The sequence below is a fragment of the Anser anser genome (assembly GCF_964211835.1).
Source record: "Anser anser genome assembly, chromosome: Z".
Lineage (NCBI taxonomy): Eukaryota > Metazoa > Chordata > Aves > Anseriformes > Anatidae > Anser > Anser anser.
The window spans coordinates 17,961,089-17,986,443 of NC_139723.1; the positions used below are offsets into that span (position 1 = coordinate 17,961,089).

The 25,355-nt window shown below is 41.8% G+C and overlaps 4 protein-coding genes across 12 annotated transcripts in view; 2 read left to right on the plus strand and 2 right to left on the minus strand.

Moving 5' to 3' along the window:
• BDP1 (BDP1 general transcription factor IIIB subunit) overlaps nt 1-840 on the minus strand; it is a 55,775-nt gene extending 54,935 nt beyond the window's left edge. For all 7 annotated transcript variants that reach the window (XR_014576633.1, XM_083817265.1, XM_083817267.1 and 4 more), the window contains exon 1: nt 561-840. Coding sequence is in view for 6 of the 7 variants with exons in the window: in XM_083817265.1 (XP_083673391.1) it covers nt 561-694 (134 nt within the window). In the remaining variant the exon portion in view is untranslated. The remainder of the gene's footprint in view (nt 1-560) is intronic.
• Nucleotides 841-873: 33 nt separating this feature from the next.
• Nucleotides 874-7,248, plus strand: SERF1A (small EDRK-rich factor 1A). 2 transcript variants are annotated; one of them, XM_083817283.1, is made up of 5 exons: nt 877-975; nt 2,650-2,760; nt 5,396-5,454; nt 6,090-6,198; nt 6,735-7,248. In XM_083817283.1, the coding sequence occupies exons 2-5, from the start codon at nt 2,711-2,713 to the stop codon at nt 6,805-6,807; spliced, it is 291 nt and encodes a 96-aa protein (XP_083673409.1). In that variant the 5' UTR covers nt 877-975; nt 2,650-2,710; the 3' UTR covers nt 6,808-7,248. The 2 variants fall into 2 exon arrangements, with proteins under 2 accessions (XP_083673410.1, XP_083673409.1); XM_083817284.1 differs by lacking the exons at nt 2,650-2,760; nt 5,396-5,454 and having other exon boundaries at nt 874-975.
• A 164-nt stretch (nt 7,249-7,412) lies between these two features.
• SMN1 (survival of motor neuron 1, telomeric) lies at nt 7,413-12,380 on the plus strand. Of its 2 annotated transcripts, none has more exons than XM_083817281.1 (9): nt 7,413-7,532; nt 7,623-7,694; nt 7,782-7,907; nt 8,187-8,360; nt 8,699-8,842; nt 9,907-9,978; nt 10,445-10,555; nt 11,029-11,114; nt 11,815-12,380. In XM_083817281.1, exons 1-8 carry the CDS (start codon nt 7,494-7,496, stop codon nt 11,083-11,085), a joined length of 795 nt encoding a protein of 264 aa, XP_083673407.1. In that variant the 5' UTR covers nt 7,413-7,493; the 3' UTR covers nt 11,086-11,114; nt 11,815-12,380. The 2 variants fall into 2 exon arrangements, with proteins under 2 accessions (XP_083673407.1, XP_083673406.1); XM_083817280.1 differs by having other exon boundaries at nt 7,415-7,532; nt 11,811-12,380.
• On the minus strand, nt 12,028-25,300 carry NAIP (NLR family apoptosis inhibitory protein). The gene is given in 14 exon segments (XM_083817277.1): nt 12,028-16,678; nt 16,680-16,733; nt 16,736-16,788; nt 16,791-16,817; nt 16,820-16,960; nt 16,963-17,135; nt 17,137-17,301; nt 17,303-17,418; nt 17,422-17,552; nt 17,555-17,784; nt 17,786-19,560; nt 20,382-20,423; nt 20,517-20,553; nt 23,499-25,300. Coding segments are annotated over 11 exon segments (1,299 nt in total). The 5' UTR covers nt 17,875-19,560; nt 20,382-20,423; nt 20,517-20,553; nt 23,499-25,300; the 3' UTR covers nt 12,028-16,558.
• Nucleotides 25,301-25,355: the final 55 nt, after the last annotated feature.

Below are 25,355 nucleotides of genomic sequence, written 5' to 3' on the forward strand. Positions count from 1 at the left end.
AACACACCCATTAAACTACAAGAAGAAAAAAAAGGTAAATCTGCTGAATCAGCAGCTCTGCCGCATAACCAAAAAACGGCAACTTCAAAACGAACTGCACCTTCATTTCAGGAATAAGTTCTGCCTAACCAGAGATCCACTAATCTCATCTCTGTAACTGATACATTTTATAAGCTAATGTTGAAAGAACACCGTCATGACATGCTGTGAAATGGCTTTAAGTATACAAGAAATAAGTTGGATAAAAGGCAGCACGGCTTTGCTGCAGGCACGCTGCGACACAGTGGCTTGACACCTGAATTTCTGGTCAAAGGAGACAGATTGTAAGATGACTCCGTGTAATACCACGAAGGGCGTTTTAACGAAAAAAAAACGCAGGTATTCATGGAAACGCAGCCAGCTAAAGGAAGTGAGGAGGCTGTTCTGAAGGGCAACCACTAGGCTGTGGTCCTGAAGAGCCAGCCACCACCCCGCCGCGTATTTCCACCGCAACAAAAAGCCCTTAAAACACTGAAGAAGCCGGGGGGCAAAGCCATAAAGCCCCCCCGCCCGGCACTCACCCCTCGTCACGGCTCCCGGCTGGAGGAGGAGGAGGCGGCGGCGGCTCGGCCCCGGAGGCGGCGGGGCACCCCTGCGGCTCCCTGCCGCCGGGCCGCACGTTGGGCCGCACGCTCAGCCGGGCCCGGCGGAACATGGCGGCGGCGGCGCACAGGCTCCGCTCAGGCGTCGTCAACGGGCCGCGGAGAACGCGAGCCCGTCACGCTCACGGCATAGCGCCCTCCGCCGCCGCCGCGCCGCGCGCGTCATCGGCGCGCGACGCCGCCGTAGGCCACACCCTCCGGCAGCGCGTGACGTAATGCGGGCGAGGCGTTATAAGGGGAGCGCGCGGCGGGCGGGCTGTTAGAAGGTTCTGGCAGCCGGTGGGGGTGGGTGGGGGCGTCGGTGCTGCGCGGCTCCAGTGTTTCGCCATGACTCGTGAGTGCGGGGGGGGGGGTCCTGTCACGGAGCGGTGCGGGCGGCGGGGCTTCGGGTTTCATCAGGCCGGCGGGGAACGGCTGCGCCGGGAGCCGGGGGCGGCCCAGCGGTTGTGCGGCGCCCACGGGCGGCCGCGGGGAGCTGGGTCCGTCCCTCACAGAGCGGCCGGCAGGGAGGGAGGAGGGCAGCGCGCTCGGACAGAAACGCTCGGTTTCAGGGCTGGCAGTCAGCCAGGATGTAAATAAAGGGCTTCTGCACGGTTGCAAATAATTAGTAGCACGTCGGTTTATTTGGCATTAGGGTGCCGATCAAAACTAACGTGGATGGATCTACTCTAAAAACAGTGGAGAGCTGTGAACCAAACCTAGAATACTCCTGCTTACCTAATAGGTGTTGTGGCTCTTATGCTTGGCAACCCTGAAACTGCCCGTGGTTAATTAAGGAGGTGTTTTTAGGTTTGGACTTGATAAAAAAAAAAAAAACGCAGCTTCAAATACACTGTACTGCTGGAAGCACAAAGGACTGGATCATAAACGGTTCGTGTGCAGATCAGACCTTGAATTTGAAGAAACAGGTTGATGGCTTTTGATATTTTTTTTTCCCTGTTCTTGTGATACTAAGATAACTACAGCTTAAGTTTTGAAGAGAGGTACAGTGTCCCACAACTAATTATAACGCAGGGATTGCATTTCATTCTGTGACCTACTTTAATACAGTGCTGAAATGCTAGAGGTGTAGCAGTTGTGGTATGCCACTGCGCTGTTCAGTCTTTGCTGTAGTATATGTTTACAGTTCAGAGCTGTCATATCGGTCACGTGGATCTCATTCTGACTTCAAGTAGTCACACAGTAAAATAGAATAAGATTAGATGATTTATTAGTAATTGTGCCTCCGAATTCGTGAATTCATGGTAATTGTTGCACCGTGAGATAGAACCAGTGCAAATACCTGGAAACAAAATAGATCTGTGAAGGTGTTGATGGCGAGATGAATTGGAGAACTCTTTTTTGGCCCTTGTCTCCCACTGTTTACTTCAGTGTTCTATTTTGGGGACGTGGTTGCAGTTTTATTCAGCAGGAAGTTCTGACTTGTGATTAAATCCTTTGCTGCTCAGAAAGTACTCCAGGGATCGTGACCTCAGTAGTCAATCCTTACAGCCATTCTCTTTGACCTCCTTCCAGTAAAGATGATTGCTGCTTGTTCCAGTGCTGTACAGATGTCTTCTGCTTGTCTTTCTCTTCAAGGACAGATGGATCTTGGGAGATCGGAGAGCAGGGACAGGCAGAACCAAGGCTGTATGTCTTGCAGAGGCAGGCAGGGACTAGGGTGCTAGAGCATAGGTATAAACAGGAAGGATGTACTGGCCTTTAAGTAGTGGTTAACGCCTGAATTTCACATTACAGAGAGTGGAATTGGCTTCTTGTTAGGACCACATTTCATGGAAGATTTAGTTTTATATTACACAATGTAGCAAACAGGACCATGTCCTGTGGAGCTAGGGATTCTCACACAGCATCTCAGATAAAGTGCTGGGGCCAAACAGTCCTAGGCAATATTTTCTTGGAAACAGAGAAGATACAGGTATACTTCTTTTCAAATAATAGTTTGGGTTTGTATGCTCTGTGTGTATAATATACTGCTGTACCTTCCCCTCTGCTCTCCTTTGCTTTGCAGAAATAGCAGCCAAGCTTTTCAGTGATGCCGTTCAACTTGGTTCTTGAGCTTTCAGTCTTACATGTGTTCTGTGGACACCCTGCACGATATTTGCCTGGAGAGGAAAGAAAGGTATAAGGTTAAGGGTGGAGGATGACTGCTATACGAATTTTGTCTATAGCAGTGTGTTTTGACTTCTAAGCTCTTTTCTGTTGTGGTAAAAGACTATACTTTGCTTCTTTAAGAACTACAGAAGACCCGTTTTATAGCTGCTAACTTGCTTGTATGATACTCATACTTCCTGAGCACTACAAAATCCAAGGACCATTTATAGCCTGGAATGTATCATCTGCTCATGAGTCATCAAGTTCTAATCAACTCTACTACTAACAGTTCTACATGGCAGAATATCAGGGACAGGATCTCATTAATGCTGGTGGGGAGGAGGGAGCAGGAGTTAGTTCCCTTGGCTTTGCAAAAGGTAGTAGCTGGTGTCCTGTCACAGGTGAAGTACATCTTCCAAAGCAGGAGCAGCCCTCAGGAAGCAGCAGTTGTAATGTGCTGTTTTCAGTTGGACTTGTAGCACCTCTTACCTGGTGTGAAGAATGCGCAGAGCCCCTGCTTTTGTAGGTTTGCATTTGTCTTGTTGGCATGGCAGGTACCTTCATCAGCTCAGAAATGGGGTGAGTACAAAGCTGTGGATTATATCAACAGGCTGATGCTTAATTATTTTTTTTCTTGACCTGATTCTAAACTGCCTCTGTATACCTGAAATTAGAGGCACATGATGTTTAGAGAGATCTCTGTCTTGGAGGTCAAAAGACAGCATAGGTATCTTAAGTGTGGAGAGATACTCAAAAGAGTCACGGCAGAAATTACAGAGATAGAGCTTTCATTTTTGAGCATGGGAAAATAACTTGTGGTCATGTTTGTTCAAGAGTGCAAGTGATTTCATTGAGCATATTCTGGGACACTTTGAGTCCAGAAGAAGCAGGCAGGGCAAGAAGAAATACTGAGGAAGTGAACCAGCCCTGGAGGGCGAGACGGGCAGTCTAGTCTACAACTGCTGTAAGCAGATATTGTTGGAAAGATTGTCAGCTAATGCAGAATGGTTAGTACTTGGGATGGCCGTGGGCATTGCAAGGAAGACCTGCAGTATTTGGATGGAGAGTTGCAACTGCTCCGAGCAGCAGTTGTGCTGGTTTTGGTGTTACACCCTCAGGAATGCGGTCAGATCAAACGGATTGCAAGCCTAACTGGCCAGCCACTTCAGGGTATTCGTAGTCCTAGGAGAAGCTTGCTGTACCTTGAAGAGTCGTCTTCTATACTGGCAACAGTAGAGTGCAGTTTTTTGTACATTTATATGTAAAATATATATTTTCACTTCTGTTGAAAGTAAGACCAAATGCTTGATAAGGTCATGCTTGAGTGCTGCAAAAATAATTCAAGGTCACCTCTTTGTTAGTATCTGAGTGTCATGAATTGAATGGGCTAACAGTCCATCACCTGTAAAGTAGGTAGAACAGCTAGCTCTACCCTTGCTGCAAGCTAAGGGATTGCCTGCGGAGGGGAACTCATAAAACTAAGAAGATTAAAAATACAGATGTTGGCTCACAATGAAATCAAAGAAGGGTGCACAGGGAAGAAAGCTATGGACAAAAGCCCATGGCAAGAACTTGCCTGAATGCTAATTCCTTGAATACCATGGAAGTACTCTCACATGTGCGTAGCATTAGGGTTGTCAACCCTGTTGTGGTTTAACCCGGCTGGCAGCTAAACACCACACAGCCGTTCGCTCACCCTCCCCCCTCCCTCTCTGGGATGGGGGAGAGAAACGGGAAAGTGAAGCCGGTGAGTTGAGATAGAGACAGTTTATTAAGACAGGAATATAATAATAACAATAATAATAATAGTGATAATGATAATAGTATTAATAATAATAATGTGTAAGAAAACAAGTGATGCACAATGCAATTGCTCACCACCCGCTGACCGATGCCCAGCCTATCCCCGAGCAGCTGGCCCCCCACCCCGGCCAGCCACCCCTATATATTGTTTAGCATGACGTCAGATGGTATGGAATACCCCTTTGGCCAGTTTGGGTCAGCTGTCCTGGGTCTGTCCCCTCCCAGCTCTTGCTGCACCCCCAGCCTGCTCGCTGGCAGGACAGAGCGAGAAGCCGAAAAGTCCTTGGCCTGGTGTAAACACTGCTCTGCAACAATTAAAACATCAGCATGTTATCAGCGCTCTTCTCATCCTAATCCAAAACATAGCACCCTACCAGCTACTAGGAGGGAAAATTAACTCTGTCCTAACTGGAACCAGGACACCTGTGCAAAGGCATATACATGCACCTATTCTGGGGAAGGTACTAAATTCTTTTTTTTCTAAACAAGGAGTCTGGATGAGGACCTGTAGTTCTGAGTCTGTATTCAGCTTTGTGAACCCCTTTTCTTTTGCAAGGTGCTCTGTGTTGCAGACTCTGTAAACTAAACCTTGGTCTGGAGCTCTCTGGCTGCCTTAGTACCAAGTACAGGTGAGCTGCTATGCAGCAAAAACAAATTAAACATCCATACAGCTGCTTGTATACTAAATGGTCTTCTCTGCTTTCATGGTGCTAGAGGAAGGCAAATCTTAGCAATTCATAGTCCTAACTGAGTTTCTGGGGTATGTGTGCATTACTAATCCTGTGTTAAGCAGTTTTGGGGAGTAGAATATAAAGTTCTCAGATCTGACGTTGTCTTACCTATACTGGTCATCCTCTAAGTGGCATCAGCAGAAGTGTGTTCTTCTACACATCTGTGCAAGGCTCCCAGCTGCTATTTAGTAAGTATGAGCACGATTTAAAAGGTTCAGGCTGCTTGACCATGGGATCTGATCAAACACATCAGTGATTTTGCACGACAGCATGTCAGACTGAAAGCAGATAGACACGTCTGGATTCTGAATATGTACAGCCATGTGCTTTGTGATTTCCTAAGAAGGCCTTGGGAAGAGTTTGAGGAAGTTTCATAAGCTCTCTCAGACTGCCTTAATTTTAATGATGTTAATTCCAGTCCAAAGTTAATTTGTAAGCTCTGTTGGATGCTGGAATCATGTTCAAGGCTCCTGGAGGATGGCTCCTCTTTGTAAGAGTAGCTGTCATCGTTTTGCCCAGGTCATTGATGGGATGGTCTGCCTTCAGTCTTTTTGGAGAAACTGCATTGTGCACCTGGAAAAAAGGCACATTTTGCAAGAATGTTGAGATGGATTTTGGTGATCCATTGAGCATGACCTGTAGGAGTGTAAGCGTGAGAAATAATAGGCTGTCTTGCCTCTCACTGTGCACCCGATAGGGGGACCATGACAGAAGATACTGCCATTGCTAACAGGCAGAGCCAAACATTAGCACCTTTGTAATAGACACACAAAATGCATGTAGAAAGTGGTAGTACCTATATAAACTATATGGTATCTGCTAGGTGGGAACCAGCGTGAACTTGCTCGCCAAAAGAACCTGAAGAAGACTCAGGAAATTCACAAAGGGAAAAGGAAAGAAGATAGCTTGTCTGCTTCTCAGAGAAAACAGAGGTGAGATATCTAGCACAGTTGACTGAAATGGTTGGGCAAAATGGGAGGAAAAATCAGTGAGAAAAATCCAGTGTCTTAGCTGAAACAGGATTTAAGTACTTTTCTTTGCTTCATGGTCAACTCATGTGCCAAAGTGTAAACCCTGGACGTAGGTTTTACTGCATCTGCTGTTGAACAATTTTTTTTCTTCCAACACCTGGAAAGGCTTTTATTTCTTTTGAGCAGCTTTTTGCATGATACTAACAGTGGAATACTGTATAATAATACTTTTTTGAAGATGTTTGGTTCATTGCACCCTTTATTTCTAAAACTAAGAATTACATACAGTCTGTTAATCAAGCAACTTTTCTAAATCATTGCGTACCTTGATGAAAGGACCAGGGTAAGAGTGTGATAATGGCCAACTGAGATGTTTTATTCCAGTATTTTCCCATTATCAAAAGGGGGTTGACGTAAAGGGCTGTAGAAAAGCTAGAGGAAACTGGTTAGAAAAGTAGCGAGCAGGTATCTGAAATCCAATGTTTTTCTCTTTACAGGGACTCTGAAATCATGCAGCAGAAACAGAAGGCGGCTAACGAGAGGAAGTCTCTGCAGGCAGGAGCAAAATGAACCGTCCCTGCAGAGCAGATAGGAGTGCGCCGCTGAAGCAGAAAGGCCTAGAGGATCATTCATGAAAATGGCCGGCCATTAAATGATTTAAGTGTTAATCTTGCAGCCTCGTTCAGCTAGCGTTAGTTTGTCCTCTGGTTAGCATAGGCTTAGTTGTCTGGAATGCTGTTTCCAAGCCGACTGCTCTGCATGCATAGGAATGGTAGTACCGGGCGGTCACTGTGCTACGGCTTGTGCTGCGTCTGTAGCTTTCACTGAATGGTTCCAGTAATGAGTGTCTAAACCTACAGTTAGACAGGATTTTATTTGTTGTAATTCCAGAAGCTCCGTCTGGTTCGCAGTGGAACACACTTGTAACACGAGCTCAGATGTGTGGGGACCTGACCCGAGCTGTGCGTTCACCCCTATTTAACTATTTTTACAATAAAACCTTGCATGAAATCCTGGCTGTCCCGGAGCGGTTACACCCGACCGGCGGTTGCTTTCCGAGAGGTCAGCGCGAGGAATGGGCGCAGGCAGAGCGCTCTGTCCGCCTGTCTGTCCGTCTGGCCGGCCGCAGGGGCGGGGGCGCGCCTCGGCGGGGCGGGGCGGGGCGCGAAGCCACGCCTGCGGGGCGGGGCCTCGGTGCTGGGGAGGTTCCCCGCGGCGCGTGCGCAGTGCGCGTCGTCGCGGTGCGGCGGGCGGCCATGTCGGAGCGCGTGCTCTTCCGGCGCGGCGCCGGGCAGGTGGGCGGCGGAGGGGGGGGCACCGGGAGCGGGGAGCGGTGGGAGGGGAGGCGGTGGCGGCGGCTGTAAGGGGCTGTGTGGCCTCCGCAGAGCGACGACTCGGACGTGTGGGACGACACGGCCCTCATCAAGGCGTACGACAAGGCGGTGGCCTCCTTCAAGGTGAGGGGCGGCGCGGGGGGACCCCCCTCTCTCCCAGCGCACGGCGCCGGGTCGGTGCTCACGGCCGTGTCTTGTCTGTTCCCCAAGAGCGCCCTGAAGAATGGGGAGTGCTCCGAGCCCTCGGACAAGCAGGAGCAGCGCCTGGGGATGAAGAGGAAGAACAACAAGAAGAACAGAAACAGAAAGAAGAGCAACGCGGCGCCGGTGAAACAGGTTGCCTCGCCCGCTGGTTGTGGTGTTGTGCCCGGCGGTAGTACCCAAAACCAGCCCTTTTTACTTCAGAAGTAACGCTCCTCAATGGGAGGGCAGTGGGAACGCTGCAGACCATACTTACCGCTGTTACGCTGAGCGTTTTCACTAAACACATGGGAAATGTGTCCTGGGTGAGAGGGATCGTCCTCGTGGTTGGGACAAAAAGCAGTGCAGAAAAAGGCTTATTTCTCATTAATCATTGCTGTAGTTATTTACTTGTCTCTCTCCCTTCTGTTGCAGTGGAAAGTTGGTGACAGCTGTAATGCTGTTTGGTCTGAGGACGGTAATGTGTACTTAGCAACTATTGTTTCCATAAATCAGAAGAGGGGCACGTGTGTTGTTACTTACGATGGATATGGAAATAAGGAGGAGCAGAACCTGTCTGATCTACTTCCTCCAGCCAATGATGAAACAGTAAGATGGGGGATTCAGGGGAGGTGAGAGATGCTTTCCAGCATTTCTGGCACCACTTCTGTGACCAGATGGGTTATGTGAGAATAAAAACCCAATTGCGTTGTGAAGGAACACAAATTGATGGAACAAAAGAAGTAAGGGGATCCTTGAAGTCAGCGTGGAAGAAATGGGGGGGGACAAAAAGTTTATGAGTAAAAGTAAACTTAGCTAACATGGTGAGCAGATAGGATTATGAGATAACTCCTCAGTAGGATTGGGAGGGCAAGAAAGAGGGCTTTCCATACTTTTTCACACTGAAATTGTTTCGTCCATCTCATAAAAATGTTTTGGTTTTCTAGAATGAAAACGAGACTCCATATTCAACAGATGAAAGTGAAAAATCTTTCCAGTCACCTCAAAACAAAAACAACTGCACAAAGGCAAGATTCTCTCCCCAGAACTTCCGTTTTCCCATACCACCAGCAGCCCCGGGCTTGGGAAGGGTAAGCTTAGCCGTATCTGCAATAATTCCTATACCACTGTTAAGCCTGCTCTCTAAATTTCTGAGACAACAGGATAATATTTGTCATATAGTCACAGAATTGTAGAATAACCTGAATTGGAAGGGACCCACAAGGATCATTGAGTCCATCTCCTGCCTCCACATGGCACTATCCAAAAATCAGACCATGTGTCTGAGAGCGTTGTCCAAACGCTTCTTGAAGTCTGACGGGATCAGTGCTGTGACTGCTGCCCTGGGGAGCCTGTCCCAGTGCCTGACCACCCTTGTCATCGTCTAGAAACAAAATAGCATTTTGAGAATAGATGTGCTGGTTACAACCCATATGTACTTAATTTTTAACAACTTGGCCACAGTGTGGACCTTTTGCAGAGCTGCTGGCTGGTGAAGAAGGCATTCTCCTTAGCTAGCACTTGCTTTGCAACTGCCTTGTAGCTTAGAAGACGAATGTTGTTCCTCGGACCATGGTCATGCTGTTTGTGGTAGAACTGTGGTAGAAGCTGTTAATATCGTACCTTGCAAGACAATTGATACATTTCATTTCACATGACACTGAAGGCAAGCAGAGTGATGTCCAGGTGTCATAGAAGCCCTCAGCTGTAGCTTCTCTATTGACTTAGCTGGGGTGTTGATACACCCTTCAGTTTTTGTGTTATGCAGAAGTTAAAATAATAGGGTAGCTAAATACTGCATTGTGTTTTCTAAATATTGCCATTTGTGCAAGATATCTCTATAATATTTTCTTTTGTTTTTTATCTTCCATGTAATAGCTTTGTATATGAGCTCATATTAAGCAGATACATACAATAGAACCCTGTTTCAGCACTGGTTACCTCAGGGCATATTTAATATAAGTTTTACTCTTCTAGTCACGGAATGCTCCCAAGAAATAGCTGTCCCATGTTCTTATTTCAGTTTCATTAAATTGCTCGGATGGGCTGTTTTCAGTTTAAGGTTTGTGTATTGCTTCAAATACTTGTGTTTAATAAAATCTAATGCCTTTTTTTTTTTTTTCTTAATTTTCACTGTTCAATTACTTCAATATAGTCTGGATCAAAATTCAGAACACCTCCACCATTCTTATCTTGCTGGCCTCCACCCTTTCCAGCAGGACCACCAGTAAGTAAGAGTAAAAAGTGTCAGAGATGAGTATGGGTGATCACAAGTTTTCTGAGTGTGCTGATCACCTGTTTTTAGGACACATTTCTGTGTTAGACACCGTATTTTCCAAATATTTGACAACCCATTCAGTTGCAAATATTGCAGAGATCTAGTGCAGGAGGCCTGGTCTCCACTTGTTACCTTACGTTTGACTAACAACATTTCACTGATACCAATAAGTATTTTCTTCTTCTAATGAAAGTTTGTTTGAACAGTCAAACTACAGGAACCCTATTTTTCCCAGGCTTTGGAAACCAAATGTTTTTAGAAAAGATTGTTTTGCTTGACTCCTTTCCAGGGAGTATATTGAGGATATGTTCCTTGTTTTCAGTTTTATATTTTGGTCATTTAGAATTGGTTGCTATCTAACATGGCCTGTACTCCATTGAAACAAACAACTTATATTTCCTTGCTGTTTTCTTAGCTGATTCCTCCTCCACCACCTATGGGGCCAGATTCTCCTGAGGATGATGAAGCATTGGGAAGCATGTTGATAGCTTGGTACATGAGCGGTTATCACACTGGCTATTACCTGGTATGTGCTAGTTCTGTCTGGAAGTGTCTTTGTAATCCTGCTTTTGTGTGTGTGTGTGTTGCTGCTGCTGTAAATTATAACAGTTACATTTAAAGGTATTTTGGGTTGTATGCATGTTTATGTCCTTGAGTAGGAGTCACATGAGCATGGATGTTTGTACGGTTGATGTTGTTTTAATTCTAGGTCATCTTTGAAGCACTAACTTCAGTATTTCTTGCTTCAGATTATATAAGTGGATTTCTTTAATATAATTTTCATTGGTCAAGAAATAGAGATCTTTAATCATTCCATAAAAATACTGTTTGTAATGGGGACAGGTAGTTTAGTTTCTGTCCTTTTTAATGTTCCATGTCTGATCTCTTGATTTGTGAAGGAATTTAAAAAAAAAAAAATTGTCTGCAAATATCTTTATTCTGTGACAATATCTTGTTTTTACAAGGAGGTTAAAGCTCTAACTAAATTGTGTCCTGTAGGGTTTAAAACAGAGTCGAATGGAAGCAGCCCTGGAGAGAGAATCCTATCCAAAATAACTAAATATCCATCACTGATTTGAATGATTGTAAGTATGTTAATTTTATGCTAAATTAAGATACATAATTGCCTGACAAATTTGTTTAGCTCTTGGAAAGTTTAGAATTCCATGCAAAAACTTCGTGCTTCAGGACTTCCACCTGCTGTCATGGCTCTCTACAGACACCTTCTCTGCTATTATTAATCCCTTCTTTGCCTAGCAGCAGTGGAATAGTATGTTCTTTGATAGAGTGAAGGAAAGTATTTTATTGCTGTGATGAGAGGTTTAACTACTCTCTCACCATTTATGTGACAATTAACAGGATAGTTGACTTAAATTTTTAAGAGTTACTCTATCTGCTTGAGGGTTATTTTGAAGGTAAAAGGTTGTTAACTAAAATACGATTTTCACAGTTATGTACGCATTTTCAAAAGCAACTGCTTCTTTATACAAATGAAATAGTGGGATATGTAGCTCTAGTTTGTTTTCTGGACAAGATCAGCATTTCAGGTTTATGTTGCTGAACTATTCCCTTCTCAATACTTCAGTGCCTGTGCTCTTATTTGGAATCATTTGTTTAGAACTCTCCAGTTCTCCATAGAACAGAACTGTATTCTTATGGGAACTTGCTTTTCTTATTTTCTGTGACAAGCATTCCATTTCAGTGCTAATGAGTAGTTCTTTTATGTTTCTTTAAAAAAAAAAAAAAGTCTTGTGTACTAATTCTTACTTTTTTTTTTAAAGCCAGGTACAAATGTTTCTCACAGAGGTGTGTATAACTTTGTGCATTGGTTGATGGTGAAGACCAGAATTTTATCAAGACAATTAATCTGAATGGTTTCTTAACAATGAACTGCCCCTGGTAACAAGTAGACAAATTACTTGAAACTAGTAGTTATATGTGCATTGTCATAAAGACATGCAGGCAAATGCATTTAGAAAGCAGTGCAGCAATGAAGTGTTTTGGCTTTTTTTTTGTTTTACTTTCTTGAAACAATTTTAAGTCTAATAAGAACTGGGGAAAAAAAACACTTGATAGATTTAATTTATCCTTTATTTTAATGTCTCTTGTATTCCTTTGACTTTTTACCTGACTGACAACACGTGAACTAGCAGTATTTTCTGTTTATGGCAGCAATTTATGTTACAGTGGCCACTGGTGGCAACGACCTGAAAAATGGTAGACTGCCATATTTAAAAAGATACCCTATTTTACGGGTCTGATTAGAATCCCGAGTATGGCAGCTGAATTCAGAAAGGCTCGTTTTTTGTTTCACATGCTTGTTAATAAAGTTCTACTTTTCAAACTTTTAATTTAGGCATGTTGTTTGTTTGTTTGTTTTTAGGCATCCATAGAAGTCTTCCTGTTGTATGAATTGCTCAAATAAGATGCCAGCATTTTGGCATGTGGCCTTTTTCTGGGTTTCCTGTGGTACCATACTAAAGCCAAAAGTTGTAGTAGCAGGCTCTGCGAAAGTAATTGAAATTGTGGACTAAGACTTTGGCAGTCTTAGAGTGACAGTCTTCACTCTTGTAGAATGGAGGCTATGCACTTAAAACTAGATTGTGACTTAATTAAAGCCAGCAGTGACTATTGTGGGAAAAGTAGCATAATTCAGACTTTGAACTTTGCTATATTTGACTCCTTTCCCTACAATGGCCAAATTCCAGAAAATCATTTTTCCCATAAATAATTGAGCAAAAAGAGAGATAAATTGAAATCATAGCCTTCAAAGGGAAGTTTTTCCTTCATTGCCTAGCAAAACTAGATTAAAATTGCTCACTGTCATGCAAAGATTATAAACCAGTTTATCAACTGGTTGTTGCTGAGAGGGACAGCTGCCTCTATAGCTAGTCCTGTGATAGTTTCTGGCATGAAGTTAGAACAAGTGGCCTTAATCAGTTTTCAATACTAGTGAAATCTAGCATCCAATATTATTTTTAGTGCAGCCCCACTACAAATAGTTTTGTGATTATATTTCAAGGCAAATGATTCATGTAATTCATTTCATTCCAAGCAGAATGACTGAATAAAAATAATTTTTATTTTAAACAGTCTTTAAGCATAGTATACATTTTTCCATAGAAAGCATCACTTAGTTACAATCTATAACTATTTACAAAGTGGGTCAGGTTTTACAATTTAGTTAATTCTGTCTTCCTTAATCCTTTCACGTATTTCATTGTGGTAAAATTTTTACAATGTATTTATTTGAAATACAGGTGCATAATTCATACAGCAATGAAAAAAACACTTTAAAATGTTTTTAGTCTTGAACAATTGGTGAAAGTGCAAAAGCAGTTGTCATGATATTTTCAACTCCTAGACATGGTTATGCACCTTCATGACATCAAACATTTTAAAGTCCTCTGCATCATAATTGTCACAAGGCCAAAGCGTTGAGAAACAGTGGACAAAAGCTTTGACTGTTGATGATGAAAGCACTGGCTTTCATCTGATGTGTTAACATACATGACTAATGTCCATATTTCTTAATTCAGGGTTCTAAAGAAGTTTCTCTGACCAGTTTCTGTAATGTGATTTACTAAGAGAGAGGAGAGCACTTTTCAGCCTTCTGGAAACCTCCACAGGTTGTGCAACCTTTGCTGCAAAAATAAGCAGAATTCAACCAAGGATTTAAAGATGCTTCAAACCCATTTGGAACATGAATAAAGATACAGTGAGGCTGAGGACTTGTACATCTAAAATAAAACAATTGTTGCTATTAAGATGAAAAATGTAGAACTTTGAACTCACATCATTAAGCATTTTAATGCCTCAGGCTAAGGACAGTGATAAAACAGAGGGTATTTTACCTGTCATATTAATGTCTCATAGAAAAAATATATCAGTGTGCTGATGGGTGTGCAATTATCACTGTTATGGAGCAAAGCAAATAAAATACCAGCTTATACAACCACTTGCACAGCTTTTCAGTCTTGCCTTATGGTCAGACTATTTACAAGACAGAACTCTCGTCAGCAAATCACTGAGGTATACTGGTATATTAAAATATATGTCAAAAATAGAGGAAAATTGTAGGACAGACTTAGCATTTGCTTGTGAAATAGTTCTTTTTTTCAATCATATATGAGACACTAGTTTTAAGACTGTACTATCAAGTATGAAATTCAATGAATATTTTGGTAATACACTGTTTAAGTAACTAGTGCATCTCAGTGGTGAGAGGTAAGCTAATAAAACTAGCAACCAAATTATGAAATTCTAGTTTAAGTCAGTTACTGCCTTTTTTTTTTTGGTTTTGCGCTGTGATTGTTTTTGTAATATTTTACATGTTTTGTAGAAGACAGGAAATTGAGACATTTCAAAAGAATTTTTATACAAAGTAATAAACAAAGTCCAGTGTCTAAGCAGTCTGAATACACTGGTGAGCAAGAAATATTTGGGGCTGAATGTAGAAAAAATGGTAACAGAGAATACCAATTAATAACAAGTAAGTTGTTACTGTTGTAACATGTACAAACAAAAGATTAATTTATCCTGAAGCAGTGTGGTCTCTGCTCTTAAATGTTATTTCATGTTCAAAGTTCTCTCCTTTAAAGTCACTGATTTCCAAATAGCTGTCATGATCCAAATACAGAATTAATGAGAAGCATCTGAGATGCTGCAGGTGCAACTGCTGAACAATCAGTTTGGCTGCAGACTTCAGCCCTTTCCCTTCAGGAAGGACAAAGTGTTGCAACAGGAAAGATTCATTGTATAGTGAACAAGGGTCAATAAAGGTTCTCTTAGCTACACCTGTGAACTTTACTTACAAAGGGTCTCTCCTAGCCAAAGCTAATAAAAAGATGAATGGCAGCAGCAGCTTCATTTTCCTGTTTAAATTCACTACTTGTTTAAATCAGATGGCCTATGTTTCATTTTATAGCTAGAATTGCAATGGACCACTCTGGCCTTAAAATGCAAACAAGTTTCCCTATAAGTTCATTTCTGATTTCTTTAACAAGTAAAAATATACTGTAGTTTTTCAATATTTAGTGGGGCTGAAACTTTTTTACGTTCTCCCTACAGTTACTAGGTAGATTGTAAAACCCTATTTGACTAGGTGTTGAACATACAGTTCACTAAATGTTCTTGGTTGTACTGTATGCAATATTATATTATAACAGAGCTGGGAAATCTTACCATAAGATTATCTAGGGGCCCTAGACAGAAAAGTAATCTTCCTGGAACAAGGCAGCTGAAACGGAGCCGTGGTCTGTTCATCGATCTGTCACAGCAGCTATTACATGATACAGACTGCCAATTGTACTCTCTCTTCTCTTCCTCCCAGAGGCTTCTGAGCACCAAAAAGGGCATATATTCTCTCCAGCAAAACAGGGAGCAAAGTTGTGATGGAAAGAACTGACTGGACTCCATACTGACTTAGAATCATAGGATCATAAGGTTGGAAAAGAGCTTCAAGATCATCTGGTCCAATCATCCCCCTACCACCAGTATCACCCACTAAACCATGTCCCTAAGCACCAGGTCCAACCTCGTCTTAAACTCCCCCAGGGACAGTGACTCCACCACCTCCCTGGGCAATCCGTTCCAATGCCTGACTGCTCTTTCTGAGAAGAAATGTCTCCTCATTTCCAACCTGAACCTCCCCTGGCGCAATTTGAGGCCATTCCCTCTAGTCCTATCATTAGTTATCTGCGAGAAGAGGCCGACCTCAGCTCCCCACACCTTCCTTTCAGGTAGCTGTAGAGAGCAATAAGGTCTCCCCTGAGCCTCCTCCAACACTAAACAACCCCAGTTCCCTCAGCTGCTCCCCATAGGACTTGGGTTCCAGGCCCTTCACCAGCTTTGCAGGCCTTCTCTGGAAAAGCTCCAGGGCCTCAATGTCTTTCTTGTACTGGGGGGCCCAAAGCTGAACACAGTACTCGAGGTGCAGCCTCACCAGAGCAGAGTACAGGGGGACAATCACCTCCCTGGTCCTGCTGGCCACACTATTCCTGATACAAGCCAGGATGCCATTGGCCTTTTTGGCCACCTGGGGACACTGCTGGCTCATGTTCAGGTGAGCATCGACCAACACCCCCAGATCCTTTTCGTCTGCACAGCTTTTGAGCCACTCTGCTCCAAGCCTGTAGCACTGCATGGGGTTATTGTGGCCAAAGTGCAGGACCCAGCACTTAGCCATGTTGAACCTCATCCCATTGGTCCATATCCATCCTGCCCAGGTCCCTCTGCATGGCCTTCCTACCCTCCAACAGGTCAACACTTCCCCCCAGCTAGGTGTTGTCTGCAAACTTACTGAGGGTGCACTCAATTCCCTCATCCAAATCATCAATAAAAATGTTAAAGAGGATGGGCTCCAACACCTGGGAAACATTACTTGTAACTGTTTGCCAGCTGGATTTAACTCCATTCAACACCACTCTCTGGCCAAGCCATGACTTATCCTGGTCAATAAAGTTGCAGCACTGAAAGGTTAAAGGTTAAGAGATCATTTATTTATTTATCTATCTATCTATCTATTTATTTATTTATTGTGGGTGGGGAATGCGCTGGTAAAATCAAGGTAGATACTTAATTTAAATAAAAAAGATATAATTTGAGGGACTTGTTTGGAAGAAAAGCTGCAAGTGTAAAACAACAAAAAAGCCATAGTGCCCAGCAACTTTTCTAAATGTGTTGATCTGCTCTTTCCTTCTTTTTTTCCTCTTTCCAATTTTCCTTTACGTTGGAAGCAAGGAGTTCTCTCAGTCATCACTCTGCAATAAACTCCTGGAATAATGGCGGAAGAATTTATAAATTGGCAGAAGTCTTAGGCTCAGTAAACCTAGTCTAACAGCTTCATCTCCATCAGCCTCTGATTCAGAAAAATCATACTCAGTGAATTCAAAGGATGTCTTAGAAAGATTGCCTAAGGCAAGCTTACTACTGAGGAAAACACTGCCAGCACATGATCTCTTTCTTCACTGTGTTTCAGTAAGTGATAAAAGAGAGAGGTTTTAAAAATAGTCCTGCTACTGAATTGCTTACCAGCTGGGTGCTGTACCCAACAGACAGCAAGAGACACTGTAAAATGTGGTCTCTTCAGAATGGCCTGCATAGACTACAAATTTCAGCTTAACGATAAGCTTCTTCACAAGGGCAATATTGTGCAAGATCAATTTCTTCAGCACATACAGAGTGCTGGAGAGAGGGAACTCTAGGATGCTTAAAGTTGCATACTTGCCAATTTCTCTGGTCCTGTTAGGCTGCATAGCAACAATCACCCTACTGGTGGAGATGGTTCCTCTGTGTAAGTTTTTCTCTACCTTTGGGCACTGAATGCTTCTCATTATAGTCACCCAAAAGAGGTAAGACCTGATTGTTGTTGTTGTTGTTTTTTAGTGGTTAAATAATGTCTCTTAGAGCTGTTTCTGTTAACGGTCCCACAAATCCTATTGAATGCTTGCATATAGTATCAGCCATGCTCTGATCAGATCTTGTTAAAGTCAGGGAGAGATAAGATACAAACTTAAACTGCCCAGAATGGGGCTGCAACCTGAGGCCCAAAGAGGAGCTGTTTCCCTCAGCAATGTTGTTTTTCTACTTCCTGATTCACCTTCCAGCACAACAGTGGAGTTAAAGTTTTCAAAGATTTCATATAGAAAAAGCTGATGTATTGCCTGATCGTTAATATCCTGTGAGACAACTGATAAGTCCCCATAGATTAATTTCAAGTCCATAGCAAAATGGTTTGCATTTCCAAAAGAAAAGTTTACAGAAGCTGTTATCATTGTAAGCCTTTGTGAGTTGTTCAGACAAGTTCTTTGCTTCTTGAAGACAGTGGCTTTCTAAAAGTGTCATACCTGCGAAAAGGATGGCATTAAGCAATAAAAACCAATGAACAGTTCATTGTGTACACAAAAGTCAAATGCAGTCATATATCCATTAAATTGGAGTAATAGGAACCTGAGATTCTCTAGATAAAGGAAAAAGCTGGCATCACTTCTTGCAGATAAGGCAAGTTCCCACAACTAGATTTGCTCCTGGCCGGATTACTGTGGGGTTAGTTTAAATGTATCAAGTAATCAACTGATTAAAATCAAGCTAGAAGTCTTTGCTGGACCTGACCTATCTGTGTGCAGAGGTATGCTGGTATTTCAGTGCAATGAGCCCTACTGTTCCGTGGTCTGGAAATAAATTAGATCAGATCCAGAACTGTGTCAACATATGAATAAATACATCAACAACCTGGAAACATTTCACACCCTCAGAGGTTGGTGAAAAAAAATACACATCTGGCACCATGCAGACAAGTAGTGTTAAAATGGAGCTAAACATCCTTTTTGCACCAACACTAGCTTTTGAAAGAGCCAAACATGCATTCTGAAGCTGCTGCTCTGCCAGGCTTTCTAAGTTCTGGTGCAGAGCATCAGTTCTGGATGGAATCAGCTGCATTGTCTGTGCCTATAGCACAGTTCATCCAAAACCAATTTAACCCATGCCAAATAAATGTGTGTGTGTGTGCTGTACTTTGATATTTCTGAACAGCTGAAGAGACAAACATACTTTTACATTGACATTATACAGATATGCAGTATATGCATTGCTCAAATAAATAAATAAAATAAACAACACAGTAATATGTTATCTCAAACAAAGCAGTACCATTTTATTCTCTGCACATTCAACAAAAGTACAATGAAACCCTGAAATGCTCACTGGCTCTTCCAGCCCTTCACTAGGAGGGAACACCAGAGACCTCCTTTTTGGAACAATTTCGGACAAGATAGGGAATACTTTTGCTGATGCCTGGGGGACTATGGCTTCCCACCAGAAATAGCCACAGTCACTTTCAGTAAAATGAAGATTTACTTGCTGGTGAATGTAAAGAATGAACAAATACCTCCATTTATAAGCCGGTAACTATAGCTTTTAATGTTTCCTCCACCATCTCAATACCATAAAGTTTTAAACTATTATGCTTTCAGAGATCTAAAATATGTCTTTATTGCCTTCAAAAATAATAGAGCACCTCCATCTGAAACATATATATCAAATCATTTGGGCACTTTTGAGAGGCAATATTAGCCATTTTCGGATTAGCAGAAGGCTGCTAAAGACTCTGGGCAGTACTACTATAGCAAATTTACTTCTGAGATATCAGCTGTGTGATTGCTTATCAGTACTGTTGTGCAACTCATTGTGTAAGAATTCTTCCCTCAGGAATGTTATAAATTAGTTTTGGTAGAAATCATTCCCGACACATCGTGGGTAAGGTAGATCGAATTTCTATTTATTTGAGCAATTCAGCAAGCAGCAATAAGTAAAACAGCGCTGGGCGGCCGGAGAGTCTCCTGCTCCACCAACGGCGCGCACCTAAGCCCGCCAGAGTCTCGATTTATAGCCTAGTAGTTCCGGGTTTAGTGGCACATCCTGGTGTCTTCTTACGACTGCGAGGCCTGTTGCTAGGGGGTCTTCGTCAGTCCTCTGGTGGTCGTGGGGATGAAGATCGTTGTCTTCCTCTGCGTTGGGGTCGTGACTTTGCTGCTGATATGTGTTCTCATGTGAGGGGGAATGCCATTTTGCCCTTTTTTGGAGCTGGTTTCTACTGCAATTGTTAACTTAACAGGAAATTCCTATACTTGCTTTTTTCCTTCAACAGGATATTGGGGGTATAAGCAGTTAACCGTTGAAAACCTTCCCATCAGCAATATTTAATGAACAAACAAGGCTTTACCCATTACAAGGAATTCACGTGCATATAAACAAAACCATGTGGCCTTGAAACAGCTACAGTATTTGGAGAAAAAAAAAAAAAAAGGAAACATTGGAATCAAAACATAGCAGAAAGTTATTCCAACCTAATTTCTTTTGTATCTGAAAGCACATATGTAATATTTTGTATGCAACTGGCATATATTTGCAATTTTCCAAAGCATGCTTAAAAAAAATCATACCGTATCATCACAAAATAATTTAATTTCCTTATATGCTTCACCTGCATAAAGATTACTTTTGCCTGCAAAGAGCTTTGGGTTTTATTCATAGATCACAAAGTCAAGCAGAAGCTGATTTTGTACTATTATACTATATTTTATACTATTTCTTGTCCAAATATATGGACAGTCCATAAATCCTAACTCAGTCCTTACTTCTGTGAAAATTTTGTCTGACTAAGCATCAAATCCAGAAGACCTTCAGTAATCTTCTCAAACTAAAATGCACATTCAACAGTTATCCTTTCAAGTAAGACTGCACAGTACCTACCAGCTCTTATAGAGTTTAGGATAGCATTCTCATTGAGATTTGCCTTACAGGTAGTGTGTTAGAACAAAAATAAATCATGTTACAATCCCTTAAATACTTACTAGTTTATATTGAGTTGCTTAGGTACCAGCAAGCACCAGTATCTGCAAGGACAATTTACAACAAATGTGGTACTAGTTACGCATTTTGCAACACCACCAAAAGCCTACAAGGCCCAGCTCTGACAGCTGCCTTACCTTGGTGCAAGCTGCCAAGAGAAAGCTGTAGGAATGCCTGCAGATACAAGAATGATATCATTACAGACAGAGGCAACACTGGTGGGACGGAAACATCCATTGCTTGAGGACTCTGCCATCTGCTTGCCCTGCAGACTCTGTTTGCCTGAGAGGGGTGGCGAGCATGTTGATGCTCACTTTATTGCTCATGATAGCAAGTAAATAATGGCTTTGTGCTTCCCAGCTGTGCATATCCTAAAGATTTCTCAACTAACCAACAAAAAAGAGGAGCTGTAAGGTCTCCTATAAAACCTGTGTCCTGCCTAAAACCTCTGCGCTAGATCCCTGCAGTCCCACAAATTGGGACTTGGTTTAACCCCTCTGCCCAGCCTCTCCAGGAGGCACCTTGACAATCCTTCAGCTCCTGTGGCCGTTCCCTGCAACCTGTGGATTACTTTGCTGTGAACAGAGCACCCCATCATTTCACTACAGTGACACAAGTCTGAGCATCAGCTAGCCCTTTCCGTGTGATGAGGGTAGTCTGCAAAGTTAATAGGGGAGGAGTTAGATTAAATGTATTCTTTTTCCCTCCAAAGAACTGGAAATGACCAACAGAAAAATCAGCTCAGTAGCAACACTACAAAATGATTGTGGCTTATGCCATCTCCAGAATGAGAAGAGGCCTTTGCCTGTGATTACTGTGTAGAGCCTTTAGAGACCACTGGTGAGTAGTGACTGGGGAGGCTCACAGTAACCAGATCTGCCCTTAAAAACTACAACATGAACGGCTTCACTAGCAGGAAATAGTGCAGATTAGCACAAACCTGTGCAGGCTGTTATGTTGATTAGATGTTTGGTTGCTCTTCCACTGACTTTCCAAGTGGTGTTTTCAAGACACAGTAGTTATTATAATACATTTCTCCATTTATTTCCATTTGAAAGAAAGATATTACTCTTTGACACCCCTTTATTTTATTTGGAAACTTTTACCTTATTTCAACTTTGGAGCATTAAATTTTAATTTTAAAAAAATGTGTTTTTACAGAGGCACTATGTCTGATACAGCCAAAAACATGTAACTGATTATATGTGTTTAAACATCACAGTAGTATTTAAAAAACAAAAGCAAAAGTTTACATCAACTTTCATTTCACAGCAGGAATTTGTCTTATGGCACAAAGAAATGAGAGAAGCAACATGGGCAAAAAATAGAATTGTATCCAGTGACTCCAGTTATCCCCCACGCGGACTGCACTGATGCCACCACATTGAGATGCAAAGCACCGGTGACTTTTTTTAGACGGTGGTTAGCAAGTTTACCAGAGAAAGTTGAGTTGGTATTGAGAAATGTGCTCGGAGAAGAAAAAAGTCCCCTTGTGAAACGTCACCCTGTAGCAATGTTTGTGATTTATTTCTATGCAACATCCCCACAGGAACAGGGAATCTGATAAGGCCGTGTTAAACTTCAAAAGCAAGACCTATGTAAAGATAAGGAAAATGAAAATGCTCACACACAAAAAAAAAAAAAAAAAAAGACACCATACAACTAAACTGGCAACCAAATAAAAAAAAATCTTACAGTCATTCGAGAGTTTCCTGTAAGACATTATAATGGAAGGGCAACAAAATTATGTGATATTTATTAGAAAAGATTTGTGAAAAGTTACAGGAAATCAGTATGACTGACAGGAAAATAAATCAGATTACCAGAAGATACCATTCAAAAAACTGTACTTTTTAAGCAAAGAAGACAGAAGGCTCAAAGGCTCTAGCAGATGGAATATGAAAAAAATAAATAAAATCAGGCATAATAATAATAATAAAGAAAAGGTTAATAGTAAAAAGCTAAAGCAATCTAAGCCTTCTTCCAGATATCAGAAACAAAAAGCCAGTGAAGAGAGGTGGTAGAGCCCACTATAAAAGATATTAAAGAACTGTTCAAAGAGACAATGCAATGGCAGAGAACTTGAAGTGCCATCCTCTGCAGTATTTGCATTAATGTTCACTGCAGAGGAATTCAGAAAGATTCCTAGGGAAAACATTATGACAATCTTTAGAAAACAGTTAACACCTTTCAGGGAGAGGGAAAAAGACATCAGGTCCATAAGCCTAATATCTGCTATAGGCAGATCAGCAGAAGCAACAAAAATGCTAGAATGACTGTCTGGATAAATATGAAGTACTTGGAAGAGTCAACATGGCTCATAAAAAGCAAATCCTTAGTTTTTTGAAGGGATCAACAAGTACATTAGAGATGGGCAATCAGATTGATAACATCCACCTGGATTTCCAGGTTTTTAAGGGAACTGAGCCATAGCAATGGAGAAAAAGTGACCGGCTAAAAACGGGTAGCAAATAATGGGAAGCAAATGGGCAGTTCTAGCAAAAGGGGAGGGCCACCAGTGGGACTACAGGGCCCAGCGATGTGATCTGCACTGAGGATTGCAGCATGAATGATTCAGACAAGGGCAAGCAAAGGAGTTGACTACATTTGTTGTTGATATAAAACTGAAGTAGCAAAGGCAAGACTGCCACTGTACAAATCCATAATCATTCCACACCTTTACCAGTGCATGTACTCCTTTAGGAAAACGTGTGCTAAACAATGCTTTCAAATCCCACAGCAAAGAAATGCTGCAAAACTAAATATGAAAAAGTGATTCTAGTTCAAATGTTATGAATTTTTAAACTAAAATGCACAGACTGTCACTCCTTCAGTCAGGAGTCTGCACAAGCCAGTGATGCTTCAGAGTTTGTTCTGACATTTTTTCCATGCACAAATTATATCAAAATCTAGAATTAAAACTGTTCCTTATATCGCCCAAGTTAGAACAGGATGCAAGTTCTTCACAAGTTGTGGTTATTAAAAATAACCACATTTTTTTACTTGTATTTTAATAATTTTCAGCACTTCCAGTCTTGGAAATTAATTATGATTGTTAATGCAAATGGTGAATTTAATTTCTGCAAGTATAAAGTGCATGATAAAACATGGGCACTTACCTTTGAGAAATCCACTTCACTCCACACAGCAGTGCTCTGGCTGGCTGAGAGTGCCTTTCAGCCTCAAACTTCTCAACACAATGGTTTCCCCAACCCCGCCACAATATACGTTTGTTTTGTGTCTCTTCCCTCAGCATTTTTTGTCTGTGTAATACATAACAACCTCAGAAAGCACAAGAATTTCTGACACTCCTGATAATGATCTCATTGGTCAGCTAATGTTGTGGCAGATCCAATAAACAAGAAAACACACAAGAATGAGAACTGACTGGATATGAACAAAGACACCTGAGATCTAGTGAATCCTTGTAAGCTTTTCCTCCATACTGATTTAAATTAAGGCCACAGATGAAATTCCTCACCTGTCAAGAGGAATATTGTCCTGATATCCTGATAGCATTTTTTCAGGATGTACCTTTAACTGCTCTATTTAATGAGAAGGGTGGAAAAGAACAACCCAAATTATTGATCAGATCACTATCAGACAGTGGAATACACAGCTACAACTTCTAAACAGCTTCTACTTTCTATTACATTATTTTACTATTTAGCAAGAGAAAGGGCTAGAACGGATTAAAAATGTTTTGACATTCTTTTTCCCCCGTTAGGAAATGACAACACTAAAGATGAAAATGTTTCTAGAAAACATCATACCAAGACACCGTCACCAATATCAGATTATCTAAGAGATATATGCTTAGGGCATTCCCCTGGCTTGGAATGTCCTGCTAAACCACACCAAAACACATGAATATGTCCCTCTTCCTGCTAGGTTTTAGGACACTTGCATATCTTGGCTAAGCAGCCCAACAGACAGGCTAATGGTAACAGGCACTGCAATCACATGATAGCACGAAGGGTTTATAAAGATTGTTTCACTCCACACAGAATGAAACAGACGCTGAAACCATTATTTTTTTCTGCCAACACAGTGGAATTACTGTCTTCTGGACAGCCTGCAGGCATAAAAACTTTAGAGAGAGTACAGAAGGCGCTATATTGACAATAGAGAACTTGCATATTTAAATAATTGGAAATGAAAACTGCCCACGAAAACTGGAAAGTAGCATGTATTGTTTGTACATGGTGAGTGTTAAAAAACACCAGGAACTAAATTTAAGATAGGGTGCTTTTTTTTTGTTGTTTTTAATCTTCAGTGATCTTCAGTGGTTAGGTTAGATCACTGCCGTTTCTAACCTTACAGCAAAAGTTCACAGATTTAAAAATTAAGTGAGATGCATCAGCAACTCCTTTACCCTGGATATATTACAAATATCACAAATTCATTCAGAATATCAGATCTGACATATTTCTTTAGACACTGCTCCATGATATGTTTGCTGATATGTAGCCTGTCACAGTCTCAGAGGTTTGAACTGTTATCACAACTTAAGCACACAGTAGAAGGGCAAAGTATCTTACATTCCTCTCAGTTTCCATTCTCTCACATTCAGTTAAGCATGTCTTCCTCCTCTCCCCCCGCCCTACTGTCTTTGTTGCTTTGGGCGTTTAATCAAGAACAGTTGACTTGCAGTTCTGCTACCTCATTCTAGACTCAGAATCAAAATAGATCACTGCGTTCAGTTCTTTGACTACCTAAGAATAGTTTGCATGAATTCAGCTCTTACACCTCTGCAATGGCCTTTCAATAAGCTTGCACACATGCAAGCAAGTGGAACTTAAAACACACAACTACATACACAGCAGTAACAGAATTAAATTACTTTTGACCTTACCATTATAATCTAAAATGCACTTTCAACACATTCGTAGCATCTGAAATTGAGTAGCATTACTGAAGGCCAAGGTGAATACTCACCATGGTTGAAATTAATTCTCTTTGAATTGCCCTCCAAT